The sequence below is a fragment of the Periplaneta americana genome, chromosome 12, assembly GCF_040183065.1.
Source record: "Periplaneta americana isolate PAMFEO1 chromosome 12, P.americana_PAMFEO1_priV1, whole genome shotgun sequence".
NCBI lineage: Eukaryota > Metazoa > Arthropoda > Insecta > Blattodea > Blattidae > Periplaneta > Periplaneta americana.
Genome location: NC_091128.1, coordinates 90,157,697 through 90,172,762, shown reverse-complemented (window position 1 = coordinate 90,172,762; position 15,066 = coordinate 90,157,697). Strand labels below are relative to the sequence as shown.

The following is a 15,066-nucleotide window of genomic DNA, read 5'->3' as shown; positions in this document are numbered from 1 at the left end:
TTGTCAATTCTCAATTAGATAAAATAATACTTCGCGATCATTTTATGTAACTGATGCTTTCATATTTTCCAACACAAAATGTTATGCTTCAAAACCAAAGAATCTAAATGTTATCATTTTTCTTTTTCACCACTTGGAGGGCAAGGTTATTTTCTCTTATTTTCGCTAGACATTTGAACCATATTTTTAAATGGCAACGTTTTAAATGAAAAGCAGTGTGTCTTAACTCAGTAAAATTAACTTTCAATAGAATTTCAATTTATACATCGAGAAAACCAGTATTTTTAAAGTGGCAGTAATCTACACTTTCTATCTGATCTTAAAAGTAGATTATTTAACATTGTCCAGAGTTGTTCACGAAGTTACACCGCTCACTTGCGGAGATTAATCTGTCGGCCATTTTGAGTAAAAAACGTTAATGTGAAATAGACCCGATTCAAAAATATGTCTGTTATGGATCTATAGCAATTTTGATCTTATTACAAATGTTACTGATTTTTCTGATCTATGAAAAATAAAGAATTTTTCGAAAACATTATTTCTTTAAAATTACAACCACTCGCTTTTGAGAGAGATTGTTGAAAGTATTTTTCTATAATAAATTGCGTAATATTGTTTGTGTAGCCTACTTGAATCTAGAAACAACACAAAATATTTATAATTTTTCTCATTTCATAGTGGATAATAGATAGGCCTAAGCATTGGTTTATGGATGGCATGTTACGATAGATTGTACTCTCTTTACATAAAACGACATTTATAACTATGACTTGAGTCTTATTTTACAGAAGTATGAAAAAGCAATTTATAAGTTGCAAATGAATGTCTTGTGAATTATGTACTAGTTCTTTTTTCTATTCCACAAAATAGGCTTTTTGTATCATTAGTGGCTCCCATTAATTAATTTATTATTAATTAATAGTTACAATCGACATCATAATTAGTCTATTTACGTCCTACACAATTGAAGATAACCATATTCTGGATGCTTTGATATGCCGAATAAGTACGCAATGTAATTATAGTAGTTAGTAATTGACGTCTAGCTAACAAGTATTTATTGTTAAATGTAGGGTGTTCTAACGTATATTGCACATCATACAAGAGTCTGCGTTTCGTTCTCCCTGTTCGAAAATAGTGCTATTTATTCTTTCTCTAAATAAGTATGCGGTGAAAATAGATTGTTTCGTCATAACTTTCATTATTGTTAATGCATCATTTATTTAAATAATTTAATGCAAAAACATGTACTCTATAATTTGCAAGTGACACTTGAAGTATCGCTGTCCTTTCATTGGCAGGAAAAATTAGAAAAATGTATAATTATTTATTAACACTATTCGTAATTATTTTGTGGAACAGAACAGTGTCATTGTCACATAACTAAGATTCGGATAAATTAGCTGTATCAGGATAGGTTGTATAGCTGTATAGGATAGGGCCTTGACTTACATCAGACTAAGTAAACACTACTCCCTTCCACTAGCTAAAACTCTACTTGCTGGGAAGAACGCTTCCCACCCCAAAGCTAAAACATCAGGGAATGGACAGTACAGCCGATAGGAATTGAATATACGTCGTCACTACTGTCGGCTGGGAGACACGCGACAATTACTTAATGTTTGTAAACAAAGCGCACGGACCAAGGATGCTATCCTGATACAGCTACTTTATCGGAAACTTACTTATAACTAATAACTATGGAGTAATAAAATAGAAGTGCAAATATAAAATAATTTATGGAACATGATTCTTTCTGTTTTTCACGACTTCAAGCGCATTTGCTTGGAAAGAGTTTTCGACACTTTAATGGAATAGTCGATAGTCTAGAACAGACTTGGGCGTTCGAATGTATTTGCAACGCGTTCTTCAGTGCTTTCCCTCGTGTGCATTGTTTTGAAGGTTGCCTAACCTCTCGATACTTTTCACTTTCTTGCCCCCCTAAAGTCAGTAAGCTGCAAGCATCGATTAAAACGCTTAAAAATCAAACTAAATTACGTTTGTGGAAAAGTTATTACCACTGTTAGAAAATTCTATTTCGTGCGCTATTGTAAAATACATCTTATTATTCGCTATGAAAATGCCGTAGGATTGGATCGTGAAACTTTTCTGAAAAATATTGGTAATGAAACTCTTCAAAAAGATATTGGTAATGAACAACTTCTGAAAGATTTTGATAATGAACCCCTTCTGAAAGATCTTGGTAATGAACTCCTTCTGAAAAATCTTGGTAATGAACTCCTTCAGAAATATCTTGGTAATGAACCCTTCTGAAAGATCTTGGTAATGAACCCCTTCAGAAATATCTTGGTACTGAACCCTTCTGAAAGATCTTGGTAATGAACCCCTTCTGAAAATTCTTGGTAATGTTAAACTTGTGTGATCTAATTCATTCTGATTGCACCATCGAAACTTGCCAATCCTTAATCCATTCTCACGTGTTATGACACGGCCTAGACTGAAAACAGTTTCTTCGTACATTAAATACGTATAGGCCTGCCGTTTCGCTGGCATAGTGCATGCACACAGTCCAGCAAGCCGCCGATCGCTGATCTATTAGATCTTCAAAGACATTCGAACAAATGAGCTGAAGCCGCAATTTTCACTACACAAGTCCGATCAAGCTACGTTTGATAAGACTGTGCAAATGCAGATGAGTAACGGAATCTGGTCCATATTAATTTATTTTTCAAAATGTAAAATAAATGTTAGGCCTAATATTTAGGAATTGAGAAAAATATTTTGAATTAAATTTTATTTTATGAGCTCCGCAATTGCCGGTAAAACTTTGTGAATAACTCTGTATTATAGGCTATAGAGTGCCAAGGAGTGGGCATACTTCCTTATTTCGCGAAGATTTGTGTTGACATATTGGTAAACTTGGTGACCTTGTGAACCTTTGTAACCATGCAATTGGAGTAATAACCAGTATCGCACAACATAAGAGTAACGAGCAGCACATCCTTCACGTATGTGACCTTTGGTTACTCCGTAAAAGATCTGCCAGAACTTGGCACAGAATTCAGCTATGCAAGGACAATGACGGTCGACATACCTATGTTCTAGACCCTTAGACCATCAGGTAAGTGTCAATATCAAACATCCAATCATAGTCATTATACTGTTGAAAATAAAAGGAGATACGTTCACTCCTCTGCCACTCCGTACGTCATTTGACTACTACCCATTTAGAGGGCATCGGAATTCTTTTGGCGGTAATACCTTCGAGAATCTGGTGCCCAATTTAACAAACGAAAGTTTTTTGGGGAGGGGGGGGTGCGTAAAACAAGTTTTCGTTTATCGTCATTTTGTTAAATATATTTAACAGAAAATGAAGTTATTTTATTGCTGTGATCATCCTCTTTCTTCTTAGGCGTCTCAGAATTAAATTTCGTCAGTCATCACACATTCATTGCATAAATTTCACTCGTAACTCAGCGCTTGTAAAAAAGAACAAAAACAGTTGTCACCCCCCATAAAGCACAATTAGAGTTTGTGTCACACAGGTGTCTCGTTCCACTTGTTAACACCCGCACTAGATGACCACAGAGAAGGTCAACTTAAGGTCACAAATATCTACTGTCACCAACATCCGGGGGGCGGGTGCGGGGGCCGATATCACGTGAGTCTGGGGGGAGAGAAGGGCCGATGCAGCGCCAAGGGCTGGGGCAGCGTGTGGGGGTGCGGGTGCGACGTGGGGATGGGGGGCGAGTGCGCCCCCAGGCTGATACTCGAGTCCGACGTGGTGCTGGCCGCCGCGGGGCTGTGCGGAGGCTCCGCTGACCGTCGCGGCGAGCCGTGGTGGTGGGACAGCTGCGCCGCCAACTGCTGCTGCTGCATCCTGCAACACGAGAATTCCGTGTGAGAGCAACGCAATTCTGATCACGGAGAAAGACGTCTCTTTCAAAACACGTGGAATGTACATAGATTGTGACATTGCAACTAAACAGCATTCCCCCTTCCCTTAGCCCGATGGCAGTCAGCTGAGTGTGGACGGACAGGCAGATAAGAGCGGAAGATAAGTTATGGTCCAGCCCACGAATCTGTAGAATAGAAAGACTAAACAAGACCTCTGCGCAAGTTGTATGTGGGAGGACTAGGGCGAATGACCGCTCTGAGGGGAGGCATTGCTTGAATGAAGCGAGCTTGCAGGAAGGGGATCATATCTGATCTCTACTGCAGTTTAAAAATCATGTCGAAGAACTTCCTGTTAATACCATCTGGTACTACGAGCATGTTGCCCCTTACCGGCCTTGATTCGATGCTGCCCGCAATACACTCCGGCTCAGATAGACTCCGCCCATTCACTCCGCCCACATGCGCAAACTTACTGTGCAGATTCCTGGGATAAGATAAGAGCGGAAGATAAGTTATGGTCCGACCCAGGGATCTGTAGAATAGAAAGACTAAACAAGACCTCTGCGCAAGTGGTATGTGGGAGGACTAGAGGGAATGACCGCTCTGAGGGGAGGCATTGCTTGAGTGAAGCGAGCTTACAGGAAGGTGATCATATCTGAACTCTACTGCAGTTTAAAAATCATGTCGAAGAACTTCCTGTTAATACTACGAGCATCTTGCCCCTTACCGGCCTTGAGGCGATGCTGCCCGCAATACACTCCGGCACAGATAGACTCCGCCCATTCACTCCGCCCACATGCGCAAACTTACTGTGCAGATTCCTGGGAAGGACTATAGGAAATATATCTATGTGGCAACGTCGTGTACACTTCGTTTGTGGCGCCAGAAAGGCGAGTGACGTTTCCAATTACCATTGCCTGATGGATTCGGAAAACGGATGGGAATTAAAAAATATATATATATTACGAAGCTGTCAAAAGTTGCTTCTTTCCTTGCTACCACAATAGATAGACGACCACCTCAGTGGTGTAGGGGTCAGCATGCTGGTCTCTTACGCATAGGGCCCTGGTTCGATTCCCGGTCGGATTGAATTTTCTGGTTGAGGTTTTCAGGGTTTTCCCTCAACCGTAAGGCAAATGCCAGAAAATTCGGATACAACATCCTCGAGTATCACCGACCTCATTCATCACCGAAATCATATTCATAACATATCAGTAATACATATACAGTCGCCATCTAATTTACAACAATAGAACCAGTTTCAACAATAATACACAGGCCTTCGGATTTCACCCAAAAGATTAACTCGCGATATGACCAAAATGTTAAAGCGAGCATAAATAACAGGGAGGGAAAAAAATAGATAAATTTACTGATCGACTTGTAGAAATTCTAATGTCACTAAATAGGATCTCTGTCGTTAAATATTAGCCGACATTAAGAAAAAATATCACGTTTGTCTTCTAATAATTTCTCTAATAAATTGTCTGTAGTTCACAGAGTAAACTTCTGCTTACTGGTTGTTTCAAAAGCACGGTAGCTTATACGCTACAACAAATGATCAATTGAATAAACCGTTTTACGTGTAGAAATTTCAGTTATTACTTGGTGACAATTGAATAAAATTTACTGTGCTACCAAGCGGTCAGCCATATTGGCAAAATACTGAACTAAATGTCTTATGCCATTCTTGACAATCGAAGAGCGCATGTAACATCAGACGTGCCAATCAACGAGAGATGAATTGCCGGAGATGGCAATTTAGTAGGGGATAATAATAATAATAATAATAATAATAATAATAATAATAATAATAATAATAATAATAGCAGCATTGAGACGAAAACATCTCTAAATCCCGTAGATAATTGTATCAATGCGCTATTGTGAGCTAATTGCGAGAGTCTCGCGTATTAGGCACGAAAGTTGAAAAGTCTGTAATTTAATCACAAACTGATGACAACAAACCTATTACCCGACCATTCTGTTTGTTGCTTACACTAACATACAGCGCGCCGCTGTTACGTTACAGGTGCAGTATGATCGCTCTCTTATTCTGTTCATAAACTATGTCTTTCTCTTTCCCACAGAGTAACAACATAGATCGCAGCACCAGTGTTTACGTTCCTGATACAAATGGCCACCTAGAACAACAGCGACCTGTTTCCGATACTGCAAACTAACAGTAAATCCAAATGACAAGTTATGAGAAAAATGACAAAAACCGATAAAATAAATTTGACGCCCTTACATCCGTTTGAAAAGAAAAACGTATTCAGACAGAAGTCAAAACTTAAGAGAGTCTGTTAAATAAACTTACACATTTATATCAGGGCATTCGAAAAGTAATGGCAACATAGTTAGGCCTACCTAAATTTATTTAGGTTACTTTTGACATTATATACTTCAAATTATAGTCTCCTGTCATGTCAACAATACGTTTCCAAATTCTTGGAAGACGGCAGACTCCATCTGCAGTAGCATTTCTGGATATTTCTCTCACTGATCAATCTAAAGCTCTTCGGATGTCAACTCTGGATTGAAAGCGAATGCCTCGCTTCCACCCAACTTGCAGTAGTTCCGTATGGTAGGACTTCTCTCCCACAGGCTTCTTGTAATGCCCTAAAACACTGAGTTGCATGTTTTTCTCTTGCAACTTCGATTGTTTTATGAAGCACCTTTTTTTCTTATCTTTATTGCTGTATTGTTTACTACAAATCGGAAAGAGCCACTGTATTTACAAAATATGGCTACATCGAGACTTTCAATATTGCACATTTATGAAACAATCGCTGCTCTGTTACGTAGTACAAGATTTCAATGATCACCGCTAGGAGCACAGATTTACGGCATTGTTGCCATTACTTATTGAATGCCCTAGTACCAGCCTAGATCATATTATATAACACATAGCTCATCTCTATGTTAAAAACTCGTAGCATTTTGAAGAGAACAACCGCCAGGATCGCCACCCGTCCGATGTAAACGAACACAAGATGGCAGTACAGTCGCTAATGCAATTCAAATGGGAGTTATGACGTGACTCCTTATGTAACAACTAGATGGCAGCATAGTAAACCTGACAAAAGTTGTTACCGTCAAAGACTATAAGGCCGAGCAATCTGGGTATATATTATCTAGATTACCAGACTTGGAAAGGGTAGATTAAAACGTGAATAAAACAAGCCAAAATCTAAATAAAAAGAACTTAGGACACTTTGGAATCCATCTCTTCAATGTTATGTAAAGAAAAATTTTCCATTCTGTTAGTCTAGTAGATAGGCCTACTTGAATAAACTTTCTTCACCTTCCGAATTCCTTGCGTTTCCGCTTTTTCCACGGTTTGCCTCTACATCTTCCCACAGAGGTCAGTGTATTCGGTCATTTATTGCACTAATTACCGGGCAGAAGGCTAGTCTGCCGCGGAAACTGACGGCTAATAAGGCCTAGCCTATATCTAAACGTGGCGATTGTATCCCCATAAGATTGCGACCAGATTGACAGAAAGCTTGGAATGTTGTAGGGAACTGTAATTATACATGATGCTGAAGTTTTTTTAGTGAATTATTTTACGACGCTGTATCAACATTTCAGATTATTTATGTCTGAACGGAATGAAGGTGATAATGCCGGTGAAATGGGTCCGGTCTCCAGCACCGATAGTTACCCAGCATTTGCTCATAATGGATTGAGGAAAACCCCGGAAAAACCTCAACCAGGTAACTTGCTCCGATCGGAATTCGAATCCGAGCCACCTGGTTTCGCAGTCAAACGCGCTAACCGTTTCTCCAGATGCGAAAGTACATGGTACGAATTACTCTTTGAATCTCCGATACTTGAAGCCAAGGCCGGTGTAGTTAAAAACTGGGCGCAGTTCAGTTATTTGCAGTGCTATGATAGCTTCCATTAAGACGTTTGTTTTGTATGATAATACTCAAAATTCTCCTTCCAGTGTTTACAAATACCGATCAACATATTTGCAAAGTTGTTAGTTTGTTTACTAAACGTTTCTTAATGGAAGGTGTTAAGTTCACTGCAATATGTATAATAATACCCTCAGCATCATATTGCGACGTGTCTTACGCACAAGATCGACAGATTAGTGAAGTGTACTTACAGATTACGCAATACTTGAAAACACGTGTGAGGTGCAATATGGTCGCTGTACGAACCTCCAAGATCTGCATACATTTCTGCATTTATAAGGCAATACTCAAAATTATGATTTATGAGACTGCGGAAATATTTGATTATTTTCAGTATATGTTTCACAAGAAACGGGACGAGGAAACCGTCTGTCCCCCACCAGTGTCAAAAGCATCCTTATCTCTGTTTATGTGTTCCTTGTCACAGTTGTACTCAGAATTGCATCCTTTCTAATCCATTATATTTTAACAACCTGTATTAACTCTTAATGCTGAAACTGATAAGGAAGAGGAAAAGGAATTGGTTGAGTTACTGGCTGAGAAGAAACTGCCTGCTGAAGGATGCATTGGAAGGAATGGTGAACGGGAGAAGAGTTCGGGGCAGAAGAAGATACTAAATCATAGACGATATTAAGAATTATGTGGATCATTTGTTAAAAATGTGTTCAAATTTCAATGAAATATGTAAAACATAGGATCTAGATTTCAGCATTTCTTACATGAAATATAAACATTTTCTTATTAATATACTGAAGGTAGTTGATTTTAAATAATATTGATATCTATTTGTTACTCTGTAATTTGCCAATTGTAGCTACATTTTACATTTTTGGCTATGATATTTATACTTATCTATTTTTCATTTATTTTTATTTTGTATTTTTCATTTATATCTATATATGTGTCTTTTATTTAGGTAGTATCTATTTGTCTGTTTTTTTTTCATTTTTAATTTGTATTTAGGCCTACACGTGTATCTTGCATTTGTATCTGTTTTTATATCTTTTTTTATGTTATCTTCAATTATATGTTTTAAACAAATATCTGTACTGTCTATTGTAATTGGGGCTTTGCCCTGTTATAGACATAAATAAATAGAAAATAAAAAATATGCGGAGACAAAGAGGAAGTCTGAAAATAGGAAAGATTGGAGAATGCCGGGTTTGCAGTGAATGATCTGTCCTTAGACAAAACACTATGCATGAATTAGTATTAACTCTTAGATTATAGCGCTGATGAATTAGTGATATCAAGATGGTATTTGGGAAGATGAGGCCGAGGCTTCGCCTTGAGATTACAAGACATTCGCCTTACAGTTTTGGAAGCCTCGGGGGGGAAAAGACCGACCAGGTAATCAGCCCAAGCGGGAACCGAACCCACGGCCCGAATAAAAATATGCGGAGATAAAGAGGAAGTCTGAAAATAGGAAAGATTTGAGAATGTCGGGTTTGCAGTGAAAGACCTGTCCTTTGGCAGAACACTATGAATGAATGAGTATTAACTCTTAGGTTATAGCGCTGATGAATTAGTGATATCAAGTTGGTATTTGGGAAGATGAGGCCGAGGATTCGCCTTGAGATTACAAGACATTCACCTTATAGTTTTGAAAAGCCTCGGGGAAAAAACCAACCAGGTAATCAGCCCAAGCGGGAACCGAACGCTCGGCCGAACACACTCTCCGATCAGCAGAAAAACGCTCCTACCGCCTGACCTATACCGGTAGCGTGCATTTTTTTATAACCGACTTTTAGTATAGTCTAGTCTTATTTAACGCAGAATATACAAGTTTCCTTTTCTATAAATAAATCAGCAAAATTGTAAGAGATTGGATATAATTCTTACTTTATAAAGAGGACGGACTACATACAAAAACGGTCGCAGACAATATGGCATAACATTACGTAAAACAATAGATTACTTCGTAACGTAAGTTAAGCGTCATTTCAGATGATATTTTATTTAAACGAAACTTACATTACGAGAAATGAATAACTTCTCATTATCATGTAGGATATTAGAAGTCAGTCGGAACTACTAGCAATTCTTTTCTGGCTGTTAATCAGACGGCTATGCAGCGAGCGGGCTGTTGTCTCCTCCACCTCCGTGCACAGGTTGCTGTTTAAACAAACACTTGCGCCTGCAGACACACCTTTGTGTCGCCACGACATCTTCCAACTGCTGGAGACGGAATAATTGATTGCATAGCTACAAGAATGGAATAAGTCTCGGTTCTTATGAAGTAACCAGTGAAAAAACTGAAATCCTATGCGCATTTCGAAACATTCTTAATAGAATTTATAGTAGAGTTTGACTAATTCGTCATTGGATAATTCGAATTATTGGGCAATACGAATTTTTTTATATTTAACAATTTAATAATACTTTATTGCCAGAACAAAAATACATACTGATTTTTTTTATGTAATAACTCTCTAGCACCCCCAGAAAGAGTAAGTTACATACTCGTGCTCAGGGGCATTCCACATAAGTTAATGTTAAGACATTTTATTGAATAACAGAGTAAAAAGTAATAAAAGAAAAAAAGAAAAAAAAACATATCAAAATAATTGAACTTTAAATGTTCTCTGTTAACAGCAATTTTTAATAGATTTTTTTAAATAAGGAGCATTAGCAAATTGTATGTTTGGGAATTTATCTACTATTATGTTATAAAGCCTTGGACCGAAGTTGCTACTGTGATTATATGCTACAGTTGTGGTACATTTAAGAACTGTCAAGCATATGATGTCTGATCTTTTGGTTTTATATTTATGTGAATATAAATTAAATATGTTACGGTTTTTATGTACGAAATTCAGTAATAATTGTTATAAATTTCATGGAAGTCAAATACTTTAAATTCTGAATATAGCAGCTATGAAGGATAATCAAGACTTTTATTAAGGCATTTGTTTATTATTTTTTCTGTAGCAGAGTTATTGGCATGAGGGAGGTCTATAAGCACTACACCATCCTATAATGCCGTATTGTAATATATAGCTTGTACTAATGCGAGATAGATCAGTCGTATAGTGTGGACAGTCAAGCAATTTCGTAGGATGACAAAATAGTGAATAATTTTTCTTAATCTATTGCACAGAAAAATAACATGTTTATCCCAACGTAAATGTTGGTGGATTATTATTCCGAGATATTTAACTTGAGGAGATTCATTTAGAACAGGACAGTTACAACTATTAGAAAAACAATTGGATGTATGAATTGTTAAACACAAGAGCGAATCAGGAGATTTCATAACAACAGATGTTAACGAAAATGGTACAACCGTAGTTTTAGAATGATTTAAGACAAGTATGTTGGATTCAAACCAATTTTTAATCGATGTGATGCCATTGTCTGCATTAAAGTAGGTATTATCCCAAGTTTTACCAGCAAAAATAACAATCGTGTCATCCGCATACGAAAATATCTCAGCATTGAATTTCTGTATGTTAGGTATACTGTACTGTATGTTTACTTTCTTTAAAATTCCCGTTTAAATCTATGTTAAAAATTCAAATTTAATTCGAATTTTTAAAGCTTGCGTTTGGATAATTCGAAACCAAGACTTCATTAGTTTCAACGAAAATATTGTCCTATCTGGAATTCCAGAGAAAGTTCAAATTATTTTCGTAGAATTCTCAGCTATCAATAACAGTCTTTATTAAACACAAATGTGTAGGCCTATAACTTTCAACGAATTGTATTGTTCTGGTGAATAGGCTCGGGTGATTGTGGAGCGTGGTTGAATGATTATGATAATTGTGAGAGGAAACGGGAGAACCCCGAGAAAACACCTAGTACCCGCTTTGTCCATCACGAATTCCTTCGTCACTCAGACGGGGATCGAACCGTGGTCGCCACAGTGAAAGTTAGAGCGGCTAGCCAATCCGCCACGGACGAGGAGAATTCTCAGTTATTTATGATTTCAAGAATTGAAGTTATATTCTTTAAGTCATCGACAAGTATTGGAACATTAAATACAGTAATTGTTGCTACGTACCATTATCTGGTGACTGTTCTCAGGTATAATAACAACAGACGAGATGTCCAACGCTATTCATGAGTCCTTCTTACCCACCAGTACGAATCTGTGGAAATCTTCATTATTGTTCGTACAGAAATTAATGTGTTATTGGCTCTCCTGCATTCACAACGTCGAAGCATAGAGCAAATAGGTACATAGACCTACAAGTTTAACATTAGCAAAGGAAGTTGAAATCTTTTCTCCTATTGTTAGCTTAAGATTTTCGTAAATATGGACAGGGCATATCGCAGTTAAATTAAAGTAAACTGCACATTTATTACTCGTTACTGTGTATCAGTATGAAATTACTTCATAGGCTACTAATTTTCTGTACAAAAATAATTTGCTGATTAATTGAATTTTTAATAATTCGATTTTTTTTTTCAAATTCTTCTTAAGTTCAAATTGAAAAGAGTCCACTGATTTTATAGTTGCCTGACCGCATTGGCTTATAGCAATTACTTGATAAGATTAAACACGAGTAACCTATTGTACATAAAATGAATATTGTAGTACAGAACACGACAGTTTGTCATACAAGTTCATGGCTTCGAAAATTTTAATAGATTTTTACACAAGAACTAGCGTCTCTCACAGTATTTGACAGTCCTGGTCAGATGCTCATCAATTTCAAGGGAAAAATTGTTCCGGGACCGGGTATCGATCCCGGGTCCCTTCGCTTAGCGCACGAATTCTCTACTGACTGAGCTACCCAGGAACTACTGTCTCAACTTTTCCCTTTATATCCACACAATTCAAGTGAGCTGATATAAAGGCAAACGTTGGGACAGTGTCGGGTGTAGTTACTGGGTAGCTCAGTCTGTAGAGTAAGACACTCGCATTTCGCGATTATGGGGTATGTCCTTGAGTACACTGTCCAATCAGTGGTATCTGTTGCCACTTCGGCTGAGAGAGGTACCACCTCCTAAACAGATGTGACGTCAGCAATCTGCGGATCACAGTTGTCAGCTTTCTCGCCCAAATTTTGTGACAAAGATTAGATACTCGCTCTCAATGTTCCCATTACTTATTTCACACGCCAGAAACGGTGGCACTGGCTGTACAATTCTATTTCTATGGTATGAGTGACCTCAGGGTAAATTTTCATGTCAAAACATAATTTTTCCCTTCTTGAACCTCGAACATAGACGTTTCACGTCAAAAAATAAGTAAGTTCAATGTTCAACTAGCTGAAATACTCAAACAGCATCGGGTCTATAAATAATAATTCGTTGTATATGTAGAGGGTTACTATTAATGTAAGTTGCACTATGGATATCAAAGTACAGTCTTCTACATGGTCTATCACTTAACTAGTATATTTCTTTGACAAAGAACATTTGCGACAGAAATTACATGAATGTCATAAGTACCTTATAATAAAATTTTGGTTCAAACCTCATGCTCATGATTGTCGGCTTCCGGTTTAATATGAAATGTATGATGGCATGAAATTACCCTTTAATGTCTTTAAATGTTGTTATTGTCCTTGAACTTAATAACGCTATTGATTTTGTGGGTATTTTTCTGATTACGCGCTGTTTCAAATTACAATAATCCCTAGTACTTGAGTAATGAACCTTTCGGTTTCACTCTGTTGCTCCTAGAAGTGTTAGATATTGACATTGTCGTTAACAGTATTGCTGTTAATGTATGGACATATTAGGATCATTCAGGCGTTTTTAGTGTCGTAATATTTATGCCTTCCACATTTTAGAATATCGTACTACTGGACTTAATTTTTTGTACTATTACTACCGTACAATTGAACCATTCAGTTCTGCGCCACCTTTATGATATTGAACGTTTTATTATGAACTTTGTAGTGACTGAACTTTGTCCCTGAGAAGTAAATGTATGTAGTACCTCAGAAATGATCAGTTTTGACCGGCGACCTTCACAACTTACGAACACGAGATAATTTAGAGACTAAAACAAGACTATAAATTGATACTATCGAATAATTCGGTTATTCAAAAGTATCCGACTAGTTTCTCCGCAGTGCTTGTGTAGCCGAGAATACAATAGGCAGAGAATTCAAGTGTAATTGGTAGAGAATTGAAGTGGCAGCACTGGGCGCTAAGCATATGATGGACTGAGGGTATGAGGTTGTCAAACCGGAATGAATGGGGGAGTGCCAACTTTCTACAGAGTTGTATTCTAGGGTTACTAGAACTAATAGAGCTGCGGAGGGACTTTTCGATCGCACTGAATAAATTTTGAAGCAATTTAATGAAAACTACAACGTAAAAATAAAAAAATGCGTGTTTGTTTTATTGTTTTGTACTAGGCTTATCACTGAGAGACAGAGTTCCAAACGAAGTGCTACAAAAGATGTCAGCAATTAAATATCCAGCACTGCAAGCCACCAAAACCAAATGGAAGTGGAGAGGCCATGTTGCACGACTTAGAGACGGAAGATGGACGCAGAAAGTCACACTAGGATCTCCGCATTGGCAAGAGATCACGCGGAAGACCAAGAAGAAGATGGGCCGACCTCTTCAGTGAACGTGTAGGAAGCTATTGGTCAAGCAGAGCAAGACATAGGGAAGACTGGAAAAACCTAAGAAGACAAGTGAACAGCGACTAAAACCAGTGCGACAGAAACAAGCGAACAATATCAAACAGTGCAGAATGTGAACCAAGTGAACAATTCCAAACATCTCTTATGCGGAGTAGCACACCGCGTGAGACAAATAGAGCTCTCCCTCTATAGGAGGAGGCTTTTGCCCTTAACGGGACATTTTTAGGCTAATTTCATCATTTCATTGTTACCTTTGTCATTAGGCATTTGGTTTTTATTGGTTAACACTTTTACATTATTTTTTTCTGGTTATTAACTTATGTTAGATTTGGCCATCAATTGCACCTCGAACAAAGACGTATTCACTTCAAAAGCGAATGAATTATTCAATAGTTTCAAATGTTTTGTAGAACAGTTAGTCAGTAATAAATATATTGTATAGTGGTTATGACAGTTAAGGTTACATTTTTATTAAATGCGAGCATGTCAGTGGGTTTAGGTTTCCATAATGTCAATAAAGTTACTGCGCAATTTTCTCCATCAGTCAGAAATTACCGTCCCTGCTGTAAAATGAAATTCTTTGAAACTTTTCTCAATAGATTATGTATCTCCTGGACTGTGGTGAAATGTGTACACGTCTACTTCTCATCACATTCGCCGTGAAAATCTTAAAGTTTATGCATAAACACAGTGAAATTAATTCATAAATATTACTGAAGTACCTATCGCCA

The 15,066-nt window shown here is 37.5% G+C and overlaps 1 protein-coding gene across 1 annotated transcript in view; it reads right to left on the bottom strand.

Annotated features, from left to right (window-relative positions):
• Window positions 1-2,319: 2,319 nt before the first annotated feature.
• Window positions 2,320-15,066, bottom strand: part of Optix (optix) — a 351,773-nt gene continuing 339,026 nt past the window's right edge. The window contains exon 2 of the mRNA XM_069841731.1: window positions 2,320-3,841. Coding sequence (XP_069697832.1) covers window positions 3,619-3,841 — 223 coding nt within the window. The 3' untranslated portion in view covers window positions 2,320-3,618. The remainder of the gene's footprint in view (window positions 3,842-15,066) is intronic.